General features: G+C 42.5%; 1 protein-coding gene across 1 annotated transcript in view; it reads left to right on the plus strand.

Annotated features, from left to right (window-relative positions):
• SBNO1 (strawberry notch homolog 1) overlaps nt 1-19,431 on the plus strand; it is a gene marked incomplete in the record, with an annotated part of 3,303,179 nt that overhangs the window by 1,674,996 nt on the left and 1,608,752 nt on the right. Inside the window, 1 exon segment of the mRNA XM_044068578.1 lies at nt 5,707-5,901. Coding sequence (XP_043924513.1) covers nt 5,707-5,901 — 195 coding nt within the window.

Here is a 19,431-nt window from a genome sequence, read left to right on the forward strand (position 1 = left end):
TTCCAATATGTAGCACAGCCTATAACAAAGCAAATATGATCATGTAAAATACTTAATTTATAAGTCATAATTTGTATACACCTATTTAATATGTCCTTCCAAGGTGTGGGCATTCTAAGCCCCTGTTCCAGCTTGCAGTTTACATTAGCATAGAATGAAATGTCACTCTATTAAAATCCATCAGACTGCCAGTCTACCTATTTACCCCAGTCATGATTCCATGCCTTGTATATTTTCATAGTTTGTCAGCTTGCTTGAAAGAATTGCCCTCATTTAATTTCCCTTTAGTAGCATGCTTTTTATCAAAAGTACAATGTCCTGCTCTGAGATTAACATACATTTCCATCAGTAAATGCACAGTCTGATCAGTCATGCTAAGCATTTAGGACTCCTTTAGTTAATTAGATCACACTGTTCTTAACGGTTGTCAGTTCTGCTTTTTTCTTTCAATGCCCGCTAATGTTTAAAGTAGCATTGACTTAATCCCATGTTACTCTCCCTCCTTGCATGGCTGGTCGATCTGTGCCAGGGAGACTACGGCAGTGCATTTGTAATATATGCCAGCATAGTTAGGTTGAATTTTGTAAAGAATTTTGTCATTTGACTGTCTCACTGATTTGTACTAATGTTTGTGTTAATGTATTTGTAAGGTTGCTTGTGTTAAAAATGGATCAACAGGGGCTACTGCTGGACAGAAAAGGGATGCACATGATTAAATGTGTACGTTTTAACAGAGAATTCTGGAAGGGAAAAGGTTAATCTCAGTCTAGCTAATTTTGAGAAATAGGTTTTAAATTAAATGGGTTGGTTTAGGCCATAAGGATTTTATCTTACAAGTCTTATTGCAGCTAGAGAAAAAAAAATGTCTGCAAAAACTAGGACTAAGAATCTTGCTGTATTGTCCTTAGTGAAATTGCTACCCTGGAAGGGTGGAAGTTTTTGAAATAGTTTTTAGCTTTCAGATGCTGCAACAGATCTTAGCAAAACTCTGGGTGTGTTTTGTACCAGTCAGGTGGCCAGATGTGATGTCATTCTGTAACAAGCACTGAAATTACTCTTTAGATATTAGCGAAAGATATGACTGAACTCTCACAGTGGCACTTTGTTCTTCTGAACCTGACATGAAGAATCTCTCACACAACCACACACCTAATCTTGTCTTGCTGTAGTAGGCAACTCAGCACTCATCATCATGCCTTGCTGTTGTAAGTAACTTAACTAGGGAACAATAGTTATTTAGTCATTCAGGAAAATATAGTGAGATTAGTCAAGCATTGTTTTTCTGCATCTGTGTGAATCTATCCCACTGTGTATATTTTTGATATCTCCTGTGACTGAAACTGTGGTGTTTATTGTAACTAGATCTTCAGTATTCTCATGTTTTCTGTTTTACTAAATATTTCTATACCTTTCATTGTGTCTAGTCTTTAAGAGAATACTTGTAACATCTTAAGAGTACTTGTGCTTATTTTAGTGACACTGTGGCTGCTCCTGAAAGCCTTGCTTGTTTGGTCAAACTCTATTTGTATTGGTATTAATTTTACTCAGAATAATTGGGTATCCTTGTAAGAGCCTTAGAGTAGCTGACTGGTGCCAGTGTAATTATATAGTCTGGGTAAAGGGGGCACAGCTGGTAAATCTGTGCCGGCCTTTCCCAGGTGTGTGTGTGTGTGTGTGTTTGTGTGTGTGTGAATCAAATATCCAAGTGTGTGTGCCAGTTAATTGGAACAGGGACAAAGTTCCGAAGTGGTCAGTGTGGAGTCTTGTTTGGGTCCTGGAGAGAGAGAGCGTTTCCAGCCCCAGGTCTGGGGGGTGCTCCCTATGTGCTGTTAAGGGAAATTGTACTTGGTGCAGAGATTTGCATCTGAAAATACTGTGTCCATTTTTGTTCCTAGTGACAGTCCCTCCCCAGTGTCAGTGGTGAGGACTCTGAGGCTCCTTGATTAATGGCCCATCACAAGTCCGTGATTGTCTGACTATTTTGTTGTCATTGCTTCAGTCTCCTTTTGTTGCCCTGTCTTCTCTAACCAAATTGATACTTCCTTTGGGTCCTCTGTTGTTTTAGTACCTCTTATGAAAAAAAAAATTCAGGTCACAGGCTGAAGTTTTTTCAGTCATATTCCTTTATGCTTAGTCATTGCTTGATTTCTAATTGATTGTTAATTGGTTGTATTTGAGCAAGGTATATATAAATGGGTTGGTTTTGTTGTATGTGTTGAGACCTGAAGAAGCGTGCAGCGGTTGCACGTGAAAGCGCTTGTTTTAATAAATACTGGATCCTATTAACTCTCCTGTGGTGGTCGTGCTCTGTTTTACATTCATTCTGTGTTTTTGCTTGGATTACGACCTTTGGACGGCTGTTGTATTTCTTTTTTTTCTTTTTTGCTTTATGCTTAGTCATCTTTATTGTTTGGAGGAAATCTGCTGTTTTGTTTTTCTCCTTGTGTCCAATGAATTATATTGGTTAAATACAAGCTCTTGCAGCCTCACGCGTCCCCTTTGTGCCAGGCTTTCACAACTTAGGCAAGATCAGTTTCTTAAGTTTCTAAGTCCCAGACCTGACAGTTCTATGTCTAAGAGTTTGAACAGTGGAAAAGCTTTATCTGGAAAAGTTTCTTTATGGGCTTTCTTACACTATTGAGAGAGTCCACTTCAGGTTGCTGTTAGTGTTTAATCTTCATTTCCTCCATAGCCTGTTCTGCATTCAGAAATGTTTTGATCATCCAGGAAGACTACTGCATATAACAACTTGAACCTCTAACTTACCTCGCGACACCCACTAGTTTCTGGAATAAACTTGCTTCGCTTTTGTCCGGTGAATAGCAAGTTACTTTCCACTAACACTCTGTTCCAAGTTTTTATTTTTTTTCTTCTAGTGGCTTTGATTTGTAATACTTCTCCTTTCTGCCAAACTTGTCAGGTATAGCTCTTTTGCTGTCATGCTTGCATCTCTACTAATATAGCTAGATCTGTGGTATATGTTCCGTAGTTGGTAATGAACACCATGTCCTCTCAATTAACAAATCCTGCTGTAGAACACCAGTTTAGTTGCTTATTTGTACTTTATTAAAATCAATACCATCTACTCCTTCCAGTTTCTGTAATATAGCAAAAATGTTACATTTTCTCTGTGCTCTCTGATTTCTCAGCTCTATCTTTGAAACAGTCTGAGAAGCCCTGTGTTCAGCCAGTCTTTCTTTAATTTCGGTGTTTGATTTCTGCAGCTTTATCGTTTCATCTGAGTGTCTACATAAAGCTTTTACTTTTGTTTACTAAACACGACACTACTAAGAATCTTATCCTGTGTTCCATCTTAATTTTGTTAACCTTTCACTTGAATATTGCTGTTTTTATTTGTATTTGTTTATTTTATTGATTATCTGAGTGATGCATTCTTCTGGTTACTTCATAATAAAATCTGATGCAAACTACAGCAGGCATGCCAACCCACTACAAAACTGTTTCTCCCCCTGAAGTACATTGTCATCCGAAAGCAGGATGACATGGAATTAGGAAGTAGTTGGATGGGTACTCAGCATACAGTACGGTGAACTGAACCCCCAATTTATTAAACTTAACAAATGTAGGTCCACTGAAGTAACTAAAGCAAAAACTACACATTTTAGAATAAGAAAACCCACATTACAACATGCGCATACTTGAAAAGAAATGGTTAAAATAAATAAATAAAAAAAATTTGCACTTTATCTTTAAGCCTCACCCCTCTTCCTGAACATTATATTTTACATGAATTGTCACCACAATTTCTATTTATTTCTATGTTTTATAAAGATCCTGCTGCAGGTTCTTTTATCTTTTTTTATATAATTCAGTACTTCAGTCATGGTTTGTTTACATTTGGATTTTCATTTTCTGTAATTGCTTTTTTAGCAATCAGCAGCTTTCAAGTCCTGTGTCCCAACTCAAAATGCATCTATTTCCTTAGATAGAGCCATTTGCTCCTCAGTGATTGACAGAATACCCTGAAGGAAATGTTTAGTTTATCAGCTCCTTACACTTCCAAAAAATATTTTTACAGTTACCATTCTCTTTCCATCGCACCTACAGCATTTGCTATCTACCCGATAAAACTTCTGTGAGATCTGTTTGCATGGGGTATAAAAATACCTATGCAAATGCTTCCAAACAAAAATTCAAAACTTTCTGGACTTTGTTGCATATGTAGGAGCCCTATAGATGTCTTCCCATTGTTACTTTGTAAATTGCCTTTCCAAATCTTTTTCTTACCTCCTCTGATTGATGCTGATAAAATATTGCATGTTATCCTTTTTTTAACAGCACTTACAGTTCCAGACATAACTGCGGTGGTGGTGCTGCGGTAGCATTGTCGCCTCACAGTAAGACGTTGTCATGTTCAATTCTCAGCTAGAGCGTCTTCTGTGTGGAGACATGCGCGAATGGGCGTACCTTCGTTGAAGGTTGTGCGTCAGGGCCGGCAACTCGGCATGTAAAAATCTACTACCAATCATTAGCGGACAGGAGTTCCGCTGTGGTGACCCCTAACCGGGAAAAGCCGAAAGACACAACAACTTTCAGTTCCAGACATGACAAAACTATACCAGAGCTTATTTTCTCTTAGCACTCCCCTATCCCTTTGCCTATACTCCAGTACCAGTTAGGGAAGGAGTCTGTAACCTGCAAGCCAAGTTTCTGCTTAGTCTCATCCCACTGTATTACCTTTTTCCCTCTAGTTATTTGCTCCCTGTATCTTGGCTCCTTGAACAGTTTCCTTCAGTAAATTCCAGACCCCTTTTGCCTGTTTTCTATAACCCCTTCTTGCAGTCCTACCTGTTGGCAAAAGCTCCTTACTGCATTCCTGTGTTAGCTTAGTTCTTGGATTGCTTTCTGCTGTTTTATGAATGTAGTTTTCTGTATGGTTGTATTTATTCTCCTTAAGGATCTACGTCCAAAAAGACCTTTGATAGGTCTGCAATTTAGACATGATTATTACCCCCCCCCACCAAAAAAAAAAATAATAATAATTTAGAAGTTTTTTTTTTTTGTAGTTTGACTGTTACCCAGTTAGCAAGGTTATTCTGATGCGTCAGTACTGTTAATCATTAAAGTTGATTACATCCCTAGTTATTTGCCATTCACTTCCATCTTTTTGTTTAATTTGGACATTAAGCCTTGTATATCTAACTGCCAGTAAGTTTCCACCATTTCTGTCTTGAGAAGATGAGGCCATTTAAATTAAAGTGGCATTTACTTTTAAAATTGTTTTAAAAAAAAAAAAAAGACAGAGGAAGTGAGTGGCTTGCCTCCAGCCAGATCACCCATGTTGAGGGAGGGGATGGGTGACTCATTTGGGCAAATTAGTGTTGTGTAAGTGGAGACTTGCACAGCAGTGGCCACAGGACCCCTGGTGATGGCTTGATGATTCAAGTTGGTGATAGCAGCCCTCACAAGTACTACTACAAGTGCTTTAAATATTTAAGTTTGAGGTCTGATATGCTGAACATGTAGTTTTTTTTTTTTTTTTTTTAAGAGCAACAGTAACTTTAATTTCAATATCATAACAATTTTCATCTTCCAACCATATAGTTTGAATTTATTTAGTTGCCATTTATAGATGACAGTACTTTTCATTTTTGGTAGCGGTCTTTACTTTTCTCCTGGTATGCAAAGTTCTGTTAGTTTCGTCTATAACTGAAATGCTAATTTTCTTATAAATTTGTTAATTAGGTGAAGAAGATTTGAGGGAATCAAAGAAACCTCGCAAGTCAGGAGGCCTTGCTGGTAGCAGCTCTGAATGTGAGAGCGGGTCCGTTTCATCTTCAGAAGTAGAAAGTGATAATGAAAGCTCCAAATCTGCCAGTTTTGGTGAAGATGATGATTTTAATCCATTTAAAGATGAATCCAGTGAGGATGATGAAGATGGTAAGAAGGAATGTGTTGCCCTGCTCTTATTCATTTTGATAAAATATTTGTGGAGAAAAATCAAGAATGGAGGATGTCCCACTGCAAATGTTAAGATGGCAGCAGCATGGGATGCATTTGATTTCTTTGACAGTATGCTCTTTCTGCATTCATGCATTTGGACTTCTGGCTGAAAGTACTGAAGGTTTCTTTTTGAAAAATTTAAATGTTTAACTGATTATGTAACACTCAGTAAAATGAGTATACATTTTTAGTCTATTGTATTTGACAGCATCTGCTGTTAGATGTTTCTAGTGGTGGAGAATGTAACCCACGTGCCGTCACTTTTTGCTAGTAGTCATTTGTTCTGTGCTGTAGTACTTGTTTGCACAAGTATTTGTTTTGGCAAGAAGTTCACTGACCTCATAGGTGGCAGACTTTGGAGATGGGTAACTGAAACTGATAAGCAGCATCAGTATGCAGTGCTAGGCCATCAGGAACTAAAAGTCTTTGCACTAACACCACTTAATTCTCCGTACTTTATTTTTTAAACTTGGTCATCTTTGCTGCTTTTAGGCTATACATAAGCTGTTAAATACAGTGCCCATTTGTTTTCACTTTAAGGTGAGAAAGGGAGTAACATGTCCTGGTACTGAGAGCTATAATATGCTGGGTCTGGATTACATATATGTGTGATTGCTTACACCTGCTCTGTCAGACATGAGTGCATGCCTCTGCTTGCCCACTTGCATCGTTCACTTGAATTTTTATTTTAAGTATTCAGTCTGATGTCAATTTTCATTCATTCCTCAGCAGTTGAGTTCTTCTAACTCTGCCATTATTTTAGCTAGTGACCACTACATAACTCTCAAACTCTTCTCTTACTCATAACGCACTGACCCTAACATACCTTAGATCTTGTTTGTTGCCTTTGCTTTTGGATGTAGATTGCTGGGAGTTCTCGAGCTTGTTTTTTGGGAGACGAGTCAAACTTTTTCCTGTTACATCATGTATCATTAACTTTAGATGTCATATTCATCTGTTGCAGTATTCCTGACAGAAGCGAGTTGCCTGTCAAGGTGACAACCCAACTTCGGCCAGTATATCAGTCGTCTACTACCTAGGGTGTGTGGAATGTCTCACGTAAGCCACTATCAGACGACCATAAAAGTGCACACCACCCTCAAAACTTCTTTGCCACCAATCGGATCACCAATCGTGGACGTAGCTGTGCTGCTAGAATCAGTTGCTAAACTAAGTGCCCAGTTGGGGATATCTTTTTTTGTCTTTTCTGCTACCTTGTCTTTTATTCAGGTTAATGTCATCCAGGAAAGGGAAGTGTGACTTTGGAAGACAGATTCCACATTAGGATAGTCATTCCTAGTGCCTGCTTTGCCTCGTGCCCCAGCATGACCACAAAAACTGCTCCATTTGTCAGTCCTTTGTACTCAAGACCCTCCAAAGTTGGTTATCCTCCCTTGTGGTCTCCCTAGAAAACCAACACGTTAAGCTTTTAGGCAAGAGTGTGATATAAAACTCCTCAGACCCAACAACCAGGCCTTCTAAGCGTAAGGCCAAAAAACATAGGCCTGAAGCAAAAGCTGTGCCTCTCAATACAGATATTTCAACCAAAGCACATGAGAGCTTGCATTTGCGCACTGTTATGGATCTGGATTCGCAGGCCGAGCCTGTTTTGCAGGCCGCCTTGGTACTGGATGTATGCACGTCCAGAGAGGCAACTCAAACTTTGACTACCAATGTCCAGGAGGAACCCAAGCTTAGTGTCGAAACGCCCTAGGAGAGTTACTCAAATCGTTGTTAGGGAGGATGTCGATTCGGACTTGGTTGAGGCCTATGTCCAGCCTGCCTTCTTTGGATCACATGAATACTCCAGCAAAGAAGAAGCAAAAAAACTAGGCATGTTTCACCTCTCCCAACCCTCAAGGAATGACAAAATTTCACACAAGGCCTGTTTATAGCCATCATGACACTTGGGCATTACTTTGGTCACCCTGCTTCCCTCCCTGCCTGGCCTACCTTCCCACAGAAAAGACCTAGGCCACAGGCCACTTCTGAGGCAGAGCACCTCGCTGGCCTTGTTCAAGAGAAATCTTGACCAATGGATGGGAGATCGCAGATATACCCCAGGGATTACCTCAGTGTCACTGCTCAACAGAGGCACAGCAAAATAATGGGTATAGTTCCCCATACTAAAGGGGTGGCGTAAGCCACAAAACTATGGGCTAGGCTTGTAAATGCCCTCGGGCAGATAGCCTAGTATGAACCTATGAAGATTTTTCATCTGAGGAGGGCAGTGTTCCATTGGATTACGGCTCTCATATCCCCTAACCTTTAAATTATGCTTCCCCTGAAGAAGATTCAAATGGAACAGAATCTCCTATGAAGGAAATTTCTTTTGGGGAGACCATCTCCAGGATGCGTGACCACTTCAGATGAGGACAGTACAGAGATGTCAGAGGTCCAAAAATGTTATGACCTCTTCCAAGTACAGTTCCCTAGCCTTTATTCCTGCTATTGTACCAGCCTTTTAAGATGCTTTTGCATCTACTTCCACTCATCCTGACTCTCAGCCTCCAGCTGCGAAAAAGTACCTAAGGATTGCAATTTTCTTTTCAAGGCCCCAGTTGCAGACCCTTCTGTAATTTCAGTAGCCTGTGATAAGGCCTTCAGGTCGCTTCCTTATAATTTGGAACTCCTGTCTCAACTTTTAAAACTTATTTCAGACATGCCAGGCTCGGGGAAAACAAGGCCTTGACTTCCTCCCTCATTGTTACCTCTTCTCAGGTAACCAGACAGTCTATTAAATGCAGCTAGGATGCTATAGAAGCCACCTCAAGAGCTGCAGCCTCCTCTTCTGCCCTAAGAAGATTTGCCTGGCTGAGGCATCAGCCCCCTCCCTGAGGACATCTCTGATCTTTTTGAAAAACCCTCTGCAGAACAATTCAAATCTCTGCAAGAGAAAAGTAAGGAACTTAAAGACCTTAAGCACATTCTGGTATCCCCTGTGCCTAAATTTCACAGGAATTTCCCTGCAAAACAAATCTTCATATGCAGGCTATCCAGAGCCCTACAATCAAAACTAAAAAAAAAAAAGCCTAAGAAAACTCATCAGTTTCCTCCATCTCCCTCCTCTTCTCAGCTTACTAAGCAGCCCTTTCCTGATTGGATGGGCTCCTCCTCGTGACTCCTCAAGCATTCAGGGCACCCCTCCCCTTTCCCAGCATCTAACCCTGTATCTTCAATCCTGGGAACTCATCACTCAAGACTCTTGAGTGTAAAGCATCATCGCAGGGGATACTTCATGGTCTGGCACAATGTGCCTCCCCTTCAGGAATGTACCCCAACCTCCAAAAGAATCGGAACCTCTTTTTCCTCCAGTCCTCCAAAACCTGCTCAAACAGGGCACTATCAAACCTGTGCCCTCAAGACAGAGGGAAGAGGTTTCTACTGAAGGTCCTTGAAGACCCATCCTAGACTTTTCCTACCTCAATGGCTTTCCCCTTGTTCCCTCTTTCAGAATGCTTACCCTGCAAACCTTATTCCTTGTTATCCTCCCTCAAGCATTCCTAGCCTCCATATACCCATGCATCCAACATACAGAAAATTCCTACGCTTCTGTGTGGGATCATCGCACTATCAGTTCTTGGCTTTGCCTTTTGGAGACACTACTGCCCCTAGAGTCTTCTCAAAATGCCTAGCACCTGTGGTTGCTTATTGCGGACTCCAAGGGATCCTAATCTTCCCCTACCTAGACAACCTTTGGATTCAAGCCAGTTCCCAAATGGAATTGGACAGAAATTTTCAATTGACAGTTACCATTTTACAAAGCTTGGGATTCAACATAAATTTCATAAAGTCATCCGTGGTCCCATCCCACGACCATGTCTTCCTGGGGTGCAGATTTCAAACCAAGAGTATGGTAGTGTAAGTGTCTCTTCCACCTACCAAGGCACAGGAGATTTCTCTGTGCTTTGCAGAGATTCTCCCCTTCGATCTGCTGTCTGCAAGACAGTTCCTGAGAATTTTGGAGTTGAGGGTTGATGGCATCCGCCATCTCTATGCTTCCTCTAGCAAGGCTACTTCTTCAGGGGAAGCATAATTTAAAGGTTAGGAGATTTGAGAGGCATAATCCAATGGATTACTGTCCTCAGATGAAGAATCTTCGTCAGAAGTGGCCCGAGGCCTAGGTCTTTTCTGTGGGAAGGTAGGCCAGGCAGGGAGGGAAGCAGGGTGACCAAAGTAATGCCCAAGTGTCATGATGGCCATAAACAGGCCTTGTGTGAAGTTTTGCCATTCCTTCTGAAGGTTGGGAGAGGTGAAACATGCCTAGTTTTTATGCTTCTTTGCTGGAGTATTCATGTGATCAAAGAAGGCAGGCTGGACATAGGCCTCAACCAAGTCCGAATCGACATCCTCCCTAACAACGATTTGAGTAACTCTCCTAGGGCGTTCCAACACTTTAAGGTTGGGTTCCTCCTGGACATTGGTAGTCAAAGTTTGAGTTGCCTCTCTGGACGTGCATACATCCAGTACCAAGGCGGCCTGCAAAACAGGCTCAGCCTGTGAATCCAGATCCATAACAGTGCGCGAATCCAAGCTCTCATGTGCTTTGGTTAAAATGTCTGTATTGAGAGGCACAGCTTTGGCTTCGGGCCTATGTTTCCAAAAGTCAGTGGTTCCAAAAGTCACTGTGGTATCAACATGCCCACCCTTTAGAATGCCAAATCCCACTTCAACCTGGTCTCAAGAAGGAGCTCCAGTGGTGGGCAGCACATCTGTCTCTAATCCCAGACCTTCCCATTCACCCACTGCCACCAACTCAAATGATGTACACAGATGCATAGGTCCCCGGCTGGGGGAGCAGCCCTGGACTACCACACAGTACAAGGTCAGTGGACACTCTACCAGAGGAAGGATCACATAAACATGATGGAAATGAAGGCACTAATCCTTTCCCTACAATCCCTCCCAGCCTCTGCGCAGAGCAGGGAAGTTACGTATATACATAGACAATATGACAGTTTTGTGGTATATCAACAAACAGGGGGAAACCAGATTCTACCTCCTTTGCAGACTAGCCATGCAGGCCTGGGATCTAGCACGCTTTATAGATATCTCCCTCCAGGTAGTCTACATCCCTTCCAGTCAAAGTGCTGTGGCAGACGCACTAAACAGATCCAAAACACAGGCCCATGAATGGATGCTTCACAATGTGTTCCTGGACATTGTGCATCAGTGGAGTATTCCACAGATAGACTTGTTTGCCTCCCTCTTGAACAGCTAGCTTCCAAAGTTTTTTATTATTTTACATTTAACTGAGACAGTCCGACTGCATACATGTCCATTTTCAGCGGTGGCCCGAGGGAGAAAAGCTCCAATTACAGAATATAAAGATTACAGACAAGTTCAGATGCATAGTAAAATATCACACAGTCAAGCATATTTACAAGTTGGTTTACTGAAGCCCCCACAGGGACTCAAGAGTTGCACAGTTTGTCAAATTAAACAAAATCAGGTTGCAACAAACAGATGTTCTTTGTATTTCACTGTTGCACTCATCACATTTGAGTTATCATGCTGGGGTAGCCCTCAGTCGGCCCAAATACCAGAGGCTTAGTATTTCTGCATCGGTTGCTGTCACTTCAGGACTGATGTCAGGTTGTCAGTGATATAAAATCAGGCAGCCGACGCCATTACATCAGTCTTTCTTGCTGAGGAGCCCGAAGCAGAAGCAGTTTGTATGAGTGCCAGTCGGCCGCTACCTGAGTTTTTGTTTCCGAATTGAAGTTGAAGTCTTCTAAAGCGAAGTACCCTATTGAGGATCCTTTTATTTTTTTTAACATTTGTTGACTGGGAAAGTCCGACTAGGTTCTACAGAGCCTATTTTCAGAGGAGGCCCAGGGAGAAACGCTCCAATCTCATGTCTTTAGAATGTGGGAGGAAACCCACACGGACACAGTGAGAACATGCAAACTCTGCACAGAAGGCACCCCAGCCGAGAATCGAACCGAATTGAATCTTTTTTCTTGCTCTAACGGATGTCAGAAAATTAACAATTGTCTCGCCTGTGGAAAGCAAATACCACACAGAGACTTCCATTCTTACTGCTTCACCTGTTTAGGCCCAGACCACATCCCTAGCTGTCGCTTTTGTGCTTTGTTCAACGCCAGAACTATATGTTGTCGGGCCCTTATTGTAGCTAGATATTTTTGCTCTCAGTCATCGAATTCTGACATGGCTTTGGTAAGCCATCCGACTACTGATCTTCCGAAAAAACATAAGGCTAAAGACAGAGACAGACCGCGCAGGTCCAAAACTGCCGCCGCCGCTTCCGTTAAGCTAATGGATCACCAAAACAAAAAAAAGACTGTTGAAAAAACGAAGAACGCCACAAGAGCAACGACGGCGTACTCAAACAGTGTTTAATGTGCATTCAACAAACGTAATGTTGCAGCAGACTGCTGCATCCACAATGAAAAGTAAATAAAAGCAACAAAACCAACTAGTGCAATATGAAGAGCTTTTAGTCTGTCATGTTTAACAGACTTCTTCAGATATCAACACACACAGTAGGTTAAGATTATTTGAATGTAATACAACAGTCAAATGGTAGCTATACTCCTATCATTAACCCGTAAATGGTGTAATGGTGTTAACCTACTTAGTGAAAAGCAGTGTGTGTGTTGTTCAAAACACCATATCAGCCACATTATACATTATTATTAAGGTAGTTGTCAGTTCTCTTGTCCTCAGGCACTTTCGCAGCCCCTGATGCCCGGTTCTGTGGATTCGCAGGTCCCTACCGAGACCCTTTGAGTCCGGTATGCCACGAGACGAGACTTTGACTAAGGATCCTGCGGATGTCTCTACCTTGGATGGGTCTGGAGCCACTGAGCAGGCACTGGCTTCCAAGGAAGTACTTCACTCTACTGATACTCGACACAGACAGACAACTTCTTTCACATCTTCAGTTCTTTCTAAAACTACTGAGTTTCTAAGGCCCAGGGTATGAACTACGCCCAAATAAAGACTACCCAAGCTCAGGCACCTGCTTCCTTGCCTCGATCTCAAATGCTTAAAATGGCGGAAGACCTTATGCTTATTAGGGGAAGCCAGGCTACCCCTTCCAAAAGAGAGACTTGCCCCCAGTTTTATCTGAACAGGGGTCCGATGACTCTGATGGTTCTGAATATGAAGACATGCAACCCCTATCTGCTTATGAGGATTCTGATGCAAAGAAATCCATTCCTTCTGCCTTTCCACCCGAGGATTTTTCATTTGGGGAAACCCTTTATACTTTAAGGGAGCATTTCCAGTGGGAATTTTAAGACTATCCACAGTCAAAAAAGAGACTCGGGGAATTCTTAGATTTACCACAGCACATTCCTTTGGCCATTCCCCCTGTCCTGGATGTTGTGGATGAGGTCTTTGTGGAATCCAGTTTGACTCCTGACGGGTATTAGAGTCCCTGTCTCTCTCTTAATTCCTTTTCAAAAATCCTGCTGCTGACCCAGAGGTAATCTCTCAAGGACCTGAAGGAATTAAAGCACCCTCAGCTAAGAATCCCACCCCCTCTGACAGGGATTCCCGAGCTTTAGACAGATGGGATAAAAAAGTATACACCTCTGCTACTCTTGCTGTGAGAGCATTAAATTGTCAGTTCCACATGCTGAAATATCAGCAGCATATCATGGAACTCCTCAAACAAAAAAATATTTTCTTTTGCTGTTTGTGCAGAAAATAAAGAATTACAAGAGCTTATGCATTCTGCTAGTCGTTAATAAGCACACCTTGCAATGTGGCTTTGACGCCCTAGAAGCATCTTGCAGGGCAGCAGTCACTGGTTCTGTCCTCAGAAGGCATGCTTGGCTTAAGGAACAGACCTTGCCAGACCATGTCAAATCAAAATTATTAGACACACCATTGAACAAAGACGGTTTGTTTGGCACCAAGGCAGAAGAGGTCTTAAAAAAGATGGAAGAAAAAGCTAAATCTGTGTAGACAGGTCCAGCCTCCGAGGTTCAGTAGGCATTGCCCCTCCAAGCACTGGTCCTTTCCTGCCCCCTCCAGGCCACCTCACTCCAGACCCAGGGGAAGTAGACCCCCCCACCTAGACAGCAGCCCCAGGGAATGCAGAGATCTGAGGAATGGAGTTCTTCCTTTTCAAAAACAGGGAGTGCTAAGCCACCCCCTTATGCTAAGAGCTCACAATGACTTTACACCTCCACCCCTTACCTCTGCCCACCTGCTTGTACCCCTAGGAGAAAAACTCTCTTTTCATGCAAACTGGACCTCTATTACCAATGACTGATGGGTCCTCAATATGGTGTCCCAGGGATATTAATTTTATTTCCACACTTTGCCAACCCCAAAAGGGTTCCTATATCTCCTCCCAGACCAGTGGGCAGAGACCAAAAAGCAAGTCCTTTCCCTGCTGTCTACGAGGGCAATACAGCATGCTCCTGCAGACCAGATAGGCCATTGTTTCTATTCCAGACTCTTCCTGGTACCCAGATAAGAGGTCACTTGGCACCCAATCCTCAATCTATCCTTTTTAAAGACCTTTCTGGTGATACCAAAATTCAAAATGCTCACCCTCTAGCAAGCTTCTTCCTATGCTTTCCAACGATGCTTGGTTGACCACCCCAGACCTAAAAGCGGCCTACCTACACATCCCAGTCAGGGAATCTTGCAGGAAATACCTACGTTTCAGGGCAGGATCTGTGCACATTCAGTTCTTTGCGCTTCCCTTTGGCTTATCCACTGCTCCCAGAGTTTTCGCAAAATGCCTGGCTCCAGCCATTGCTTTTTGCAGACAAAGAAATATTCAAATTTTACCCCTGCTTAGATGATTGCCTGTTTCAGGCAGTCAGTCAGGAAAAGCTGTTACAGCACCCGACCTTTGTAAAGGACCTACTGATCTCCCTGGGGTATACTATCAACAAAAAAAATCAAAACTAGCCCCCACTCAAAAAATTGTATTCCTGGGAGCAAGACTGGACACAGCATCCCGGATGGCATTCCTTACTCCAGAAAAACAAGCCTACCTCACAGGCTACTTCTCTCAGCTAGCCACCAGAACCCAGTTGTCCGCAAGGAAAATCCTGCAAGCTCTAAGGTTCATGGCCTCCTGCAATTCTACTCATTCCATATGCCAGCCTGCATGAGGAAACTACAATGGTAAACAAAGAAAGTGGAAAAAAGTGCCAAAAATAAACTGATAACCAAAAATAAGGCACTGGAGGGTTCACCAGAATAAAATCCACTGTTTTATTGATTGCACATTATATTAAAAAAACGTAAAGCACATCCAGAACGCATTAACTGTGTCACTGCATTTTCGTCACAAAAACTTCTTCAGATGAACATACCAAGTTCTAAAACCAAGTTCTAAATTTCTTGCCCAGTTTTACGAGTAATGTTTTAGCTTAGATCAACATTATGGTGCTTGTTGGCTTGTTACAAGCCATTTTACATATTGGTTACAATTCCATGTTTATATGAATTTAAAAGGCTTTTCTACTAGGATGTTATATTTGCCTTTTATTTGTGGATACATAACTTTTCATTTTGAATGCAGTTTATTTAAACTAAATTGAACTTAAATAGATAGATTTAATAATAAATGGAATATGTACATTTCATTTTTTATTTGGAACTGAACAATTGTTTTAAAATTTATTACATGTGATTTTTATACAGGTCCACTTGTTTCTTTGACTTGTATGTTAATGTCTACAAGGGACCTTTTGTGTTTATACTGTGCTCACTTGCTAATTCATTGACTGTTATATGTTTTATATTTTTTACTTTAAGTAGTAATTGATTTATGTAAAAAATACGTGGAGGCAGAGCCTCACTTGCAAGTGGGCGTAGTATTTAAAAAGCGCCGTTTTCGCGCTTTTTTTACCTCTGATGAAGCTACCTATTGAGAGTAGCGAAAACGCTGTTTGTATATGAAAATAAAATCTTTGCGTTAAGGTTTCACTTGGGAGCAGTTCTTTCTTTGACTCGGGAGCCTTTTGTTTCGCAAGTTCTAAAACCCCTTTTCACAAAAACTTCTTCAGATGAGCATACCAACTTCTGAAACCCCTTTACACAAAAACTTATTCTCATCTGAAGAAGTTTTTGTGTAAAGGAGATTCAGAAGTTGGTATGCTCATCTGAAGAAGTTTTTGTGTAAAGGGATTTCAGAAGTTGGTATGCTCATCTGAAGAAGTTTTTGTGACGAAAATGCGGAAACTACATACCTAAAAAGCCTTTGGTGTCAACACTCTCAAGACCTGGAAACTATCATTCCAGTGATACCTTGTCTAAGGAAAGATTTTCTGTGGTGGGCAGCAGCATGCTACCACGACAAGGGACTTCCCTTCTCACAACCCCACGCCACCCAGACCATCACCACAGATGCATCAGACTATGCCTGGGGGTACACATCTGGACGGCAGGTGCATTCAGGGCCATTGGAGCCCAAATCAAATACATCTGCCCATCAACCAAAAAGAGATGCTGGCTGTTGAGCACACCCTGACAGCTTCCAAACCCCTACTCTCCTCGGGGCCTCTACTGATCAAAACAGACAACACCACAGTGATGTGGTATATCAACAAGCAGGGAGGGACTCACTCTTATCCCCTCTGCAGTCTCGCCATGACCCTTTGGCACTTGGCCTCAGCCATGCAGTTACACCTGCTAACAATTCCTACCAGGCTTCCTTAACTCTCTGGCAGACATCTTAAGCAGAAACCAGCTAGACCCACACGAGTGGCAGCTATACCACAGAACCTTCACCCTTTTGACCCAGAAATGGGGCACCCCGAAGGTGGACCTTTTTGCCTCCCACTCCAATCAGCTCAGCAAATTCTGCACCAGGGAACCTCAAAGCAAGGCCTGGAAAGTGGATGCTCTATCCTTCCAGTGTGTAAACCTCTCTGTCTATGCATTCCCTTCCTCCCTCTACTATTCATTTCAAGGATGCTGCTCAAAATAAGAGAGGAAAAACCGAGGGCAATCCTGATTGCCCCAGACTGGCCACTGCTGTGCAGCCCTGTCATCCCTGTCACCATGGCACCTTCCTCAGATCCCAACACTCCTGATCCAGAGGAATGGAGAATTCATGCAGACACTCAACCTGGCAGCCTGGTTTATCCCCTAACCACTCCTCAAGCTGCCAACCTGAGCAAACCAGTACTAGATGTTTTACGTGATGCCAGACGCCCCAGCACTAGAATATCCTATGCTGACAAGTGGAAAAGGTTTTGCATCTGGCTCCATGCTAAGGGAGCTGGAACAGCACAGTCCTCCCTACCTCTCATCCTGGATTACCTAGCAGACCTACTACACAGGGTTTATCCCTCTCTTCCATTAAAATTCATGCCTCTGCTATCTCTGCTAATTACAGCACAGAGCCACCTCTCTTCTCACACCCTCTCATCAGACAGTTCCTAAGAGGGGCAAACAACTTAAGGCCGCCCAGAAGAGCTCCTATCCCAGCATGGGGCTTTAACATTTTGTTGGAAAAGCTCACCCTTACTCCCCTTTGAACCTGCAGCTTCAGCTGAGTTAAAATTCCTCTCTTGGAAGACAGTCTTGCTCCTGGCCATCACTTCAGCTAGAAGAGTATCAGAGCACAAGCACTTATGGCTGTAGAGCCCTTCCTCATTTTCCATGCTGACAGGGTCTCCCTCTGGACTAACCCATCCTTCATGCCTAAAGTGGTGTCCTGTGTGGCGCTCAACCAATCCATTAATTGGCCCACCTTTTTCCCTAATTCACAAAACAAGGGGGAAAGGATTCTGCACTCTCTCTAGATGTGCACAGACAGCTCAGATTCTATCTGGATAGGACTAAATCTTTTAGAAAAACTGATCAATTGCTTGTCAGCTTCAGAGCAGGGGCAGAGGGCAAGGCCATTTCCAAACAATCTCCAAATGGATAGCACACTGCAGCCATTTCTACTACAAACAGCACAGGAAACCACCCCAAAAAGGGGACAGGACACATTCCACCAGGGCAATCTCCACTTCTGCAGCTCTTCTCAGAGAGGTCCCCACCAGGGACACCCTGAAGGCTGCAACATGGACATCTGTTCATACCATAACCAAGCATTATCACCTGCCTATCTTCTCCAAATCCAGGGCAGGCTTTGCCACCGCAGTCTTGCAGGGCATCCTAGCCAGCCCCCAGTCTTCCTGACTTGCCTCCACCCTTTTCTTCAGCTTTGGGAATCAACCCAAATGTGATGACTGCAACAGTGAAACACGAAGAACATAGTACAGTTGTGTACACTTAACATAAATGTAGATGTTAGTGTGTATTCACTGTTGCAGTCCTGGCTTCCCTCCCTCCATCCCCCTTCTCTCTCTCTCTCCCCCTCCCTCCCTCCTTACAAGGAATTTTTGATATTTACTTTCTACTGGTGGTGGTTTTCCACCACAAAGTAGCTCCCTCTTTGGGGGCTCCTGACAGGGCAAGAAAAACTGATGTAATGGCGTTGGCTGCCTGATTTTATACTACTGACGACCTGACGTCAGTCCTGGAGCGACAGGAGCTGACAAAATACTAAGCTTCTGGTATTCAGGCCAACTGAGGGCTACCTCTGTCAGGATAACCCAAATGTGATGACTGCAACAGTGAATACACGCAAACATCTACATTTATAGTAAGTGTACACAGCTGTACTTTTTGGGTAATAAATGCTTACGGTGCTATCTAGGTAGGGTAATACTTTTGTAGTTTAATAAGGGTTGGTACAGGGACAAAGCCAGTGCATTTTGAAATACTGTTTGAGGTCAATTTTGAAGAGACTTTGGGCGGGTTGGAGAGTAATATGGGTTGGCAGTGAATTCCAGGTTTTGCCAGTAAAGTTAGCAAACAGAGACTCACCAGCTGAGTTTTTAGCTTTACAGGTTTGGAGCAGTAGCTTGTTGGATGACCGTAGTGGCCTTAAGTTATTGTATGTTTTTTATAGTATATTTAAGTGAGGGGGTATCTTCAGGTTGGTAGAGAATTTTGTGTGCTATTAAGAGTTGATTGAATTGAATTAAGCTGGGCAATTCTATCCACCCTAGAGGATTAAGGTTTTGGCAGTGATGAGTCCTGTATGTTAAGCCAGTGGAGAATCTGGCAATATGGTTGTAGCTGTGTGAGAGCTTGCTTAGTTCTGATTTATTTAGGTTGGAGAGTGTAGGGGAGGCATATATAAGAATTGAGAGTAGGTACTAGCGGGCGATTGCGGGTCCTATCTAATGGGGTTAAAAATGGCTTGTTTCTGTATAGAGATTCAAGCTTTTTATTGACTGTTTTTATGGTTTTGTTGACATGTAGAGTGAATTTAAGATCTATAATTACCCCTAGAAGCTTAGTATGGGTGATCGAGGCGATAGAGGTACCATTGTTGGATGTAACAGAAGGGAAATGGGGTGGATCTACTAGTGGGGGTTGAAAGAGTAGAAGTTTAGTTTTGCTGTGGTTCAGCAGTAGACGTTGGTTAGAGAGCCAGTTTTCAAGTGTGTTAAAAGTCTTCTGGAT

The sequence above is a fragment of the Protopterus annectens genome, chromosome 4.part0 (assembly GCF_019279795.1).
Source record: "Protopterus annectens isolate FY-2018-M chromosome 4.part0, PAN1.0, whole genome shotgun sequence".
Classification (NCBI taxonomy): domain Eukaryota; kingdom Metazoa; phylum Chordata; order Ceratodontiformes; family Protopteridae; genus Protopterus; species Protopterus annectens.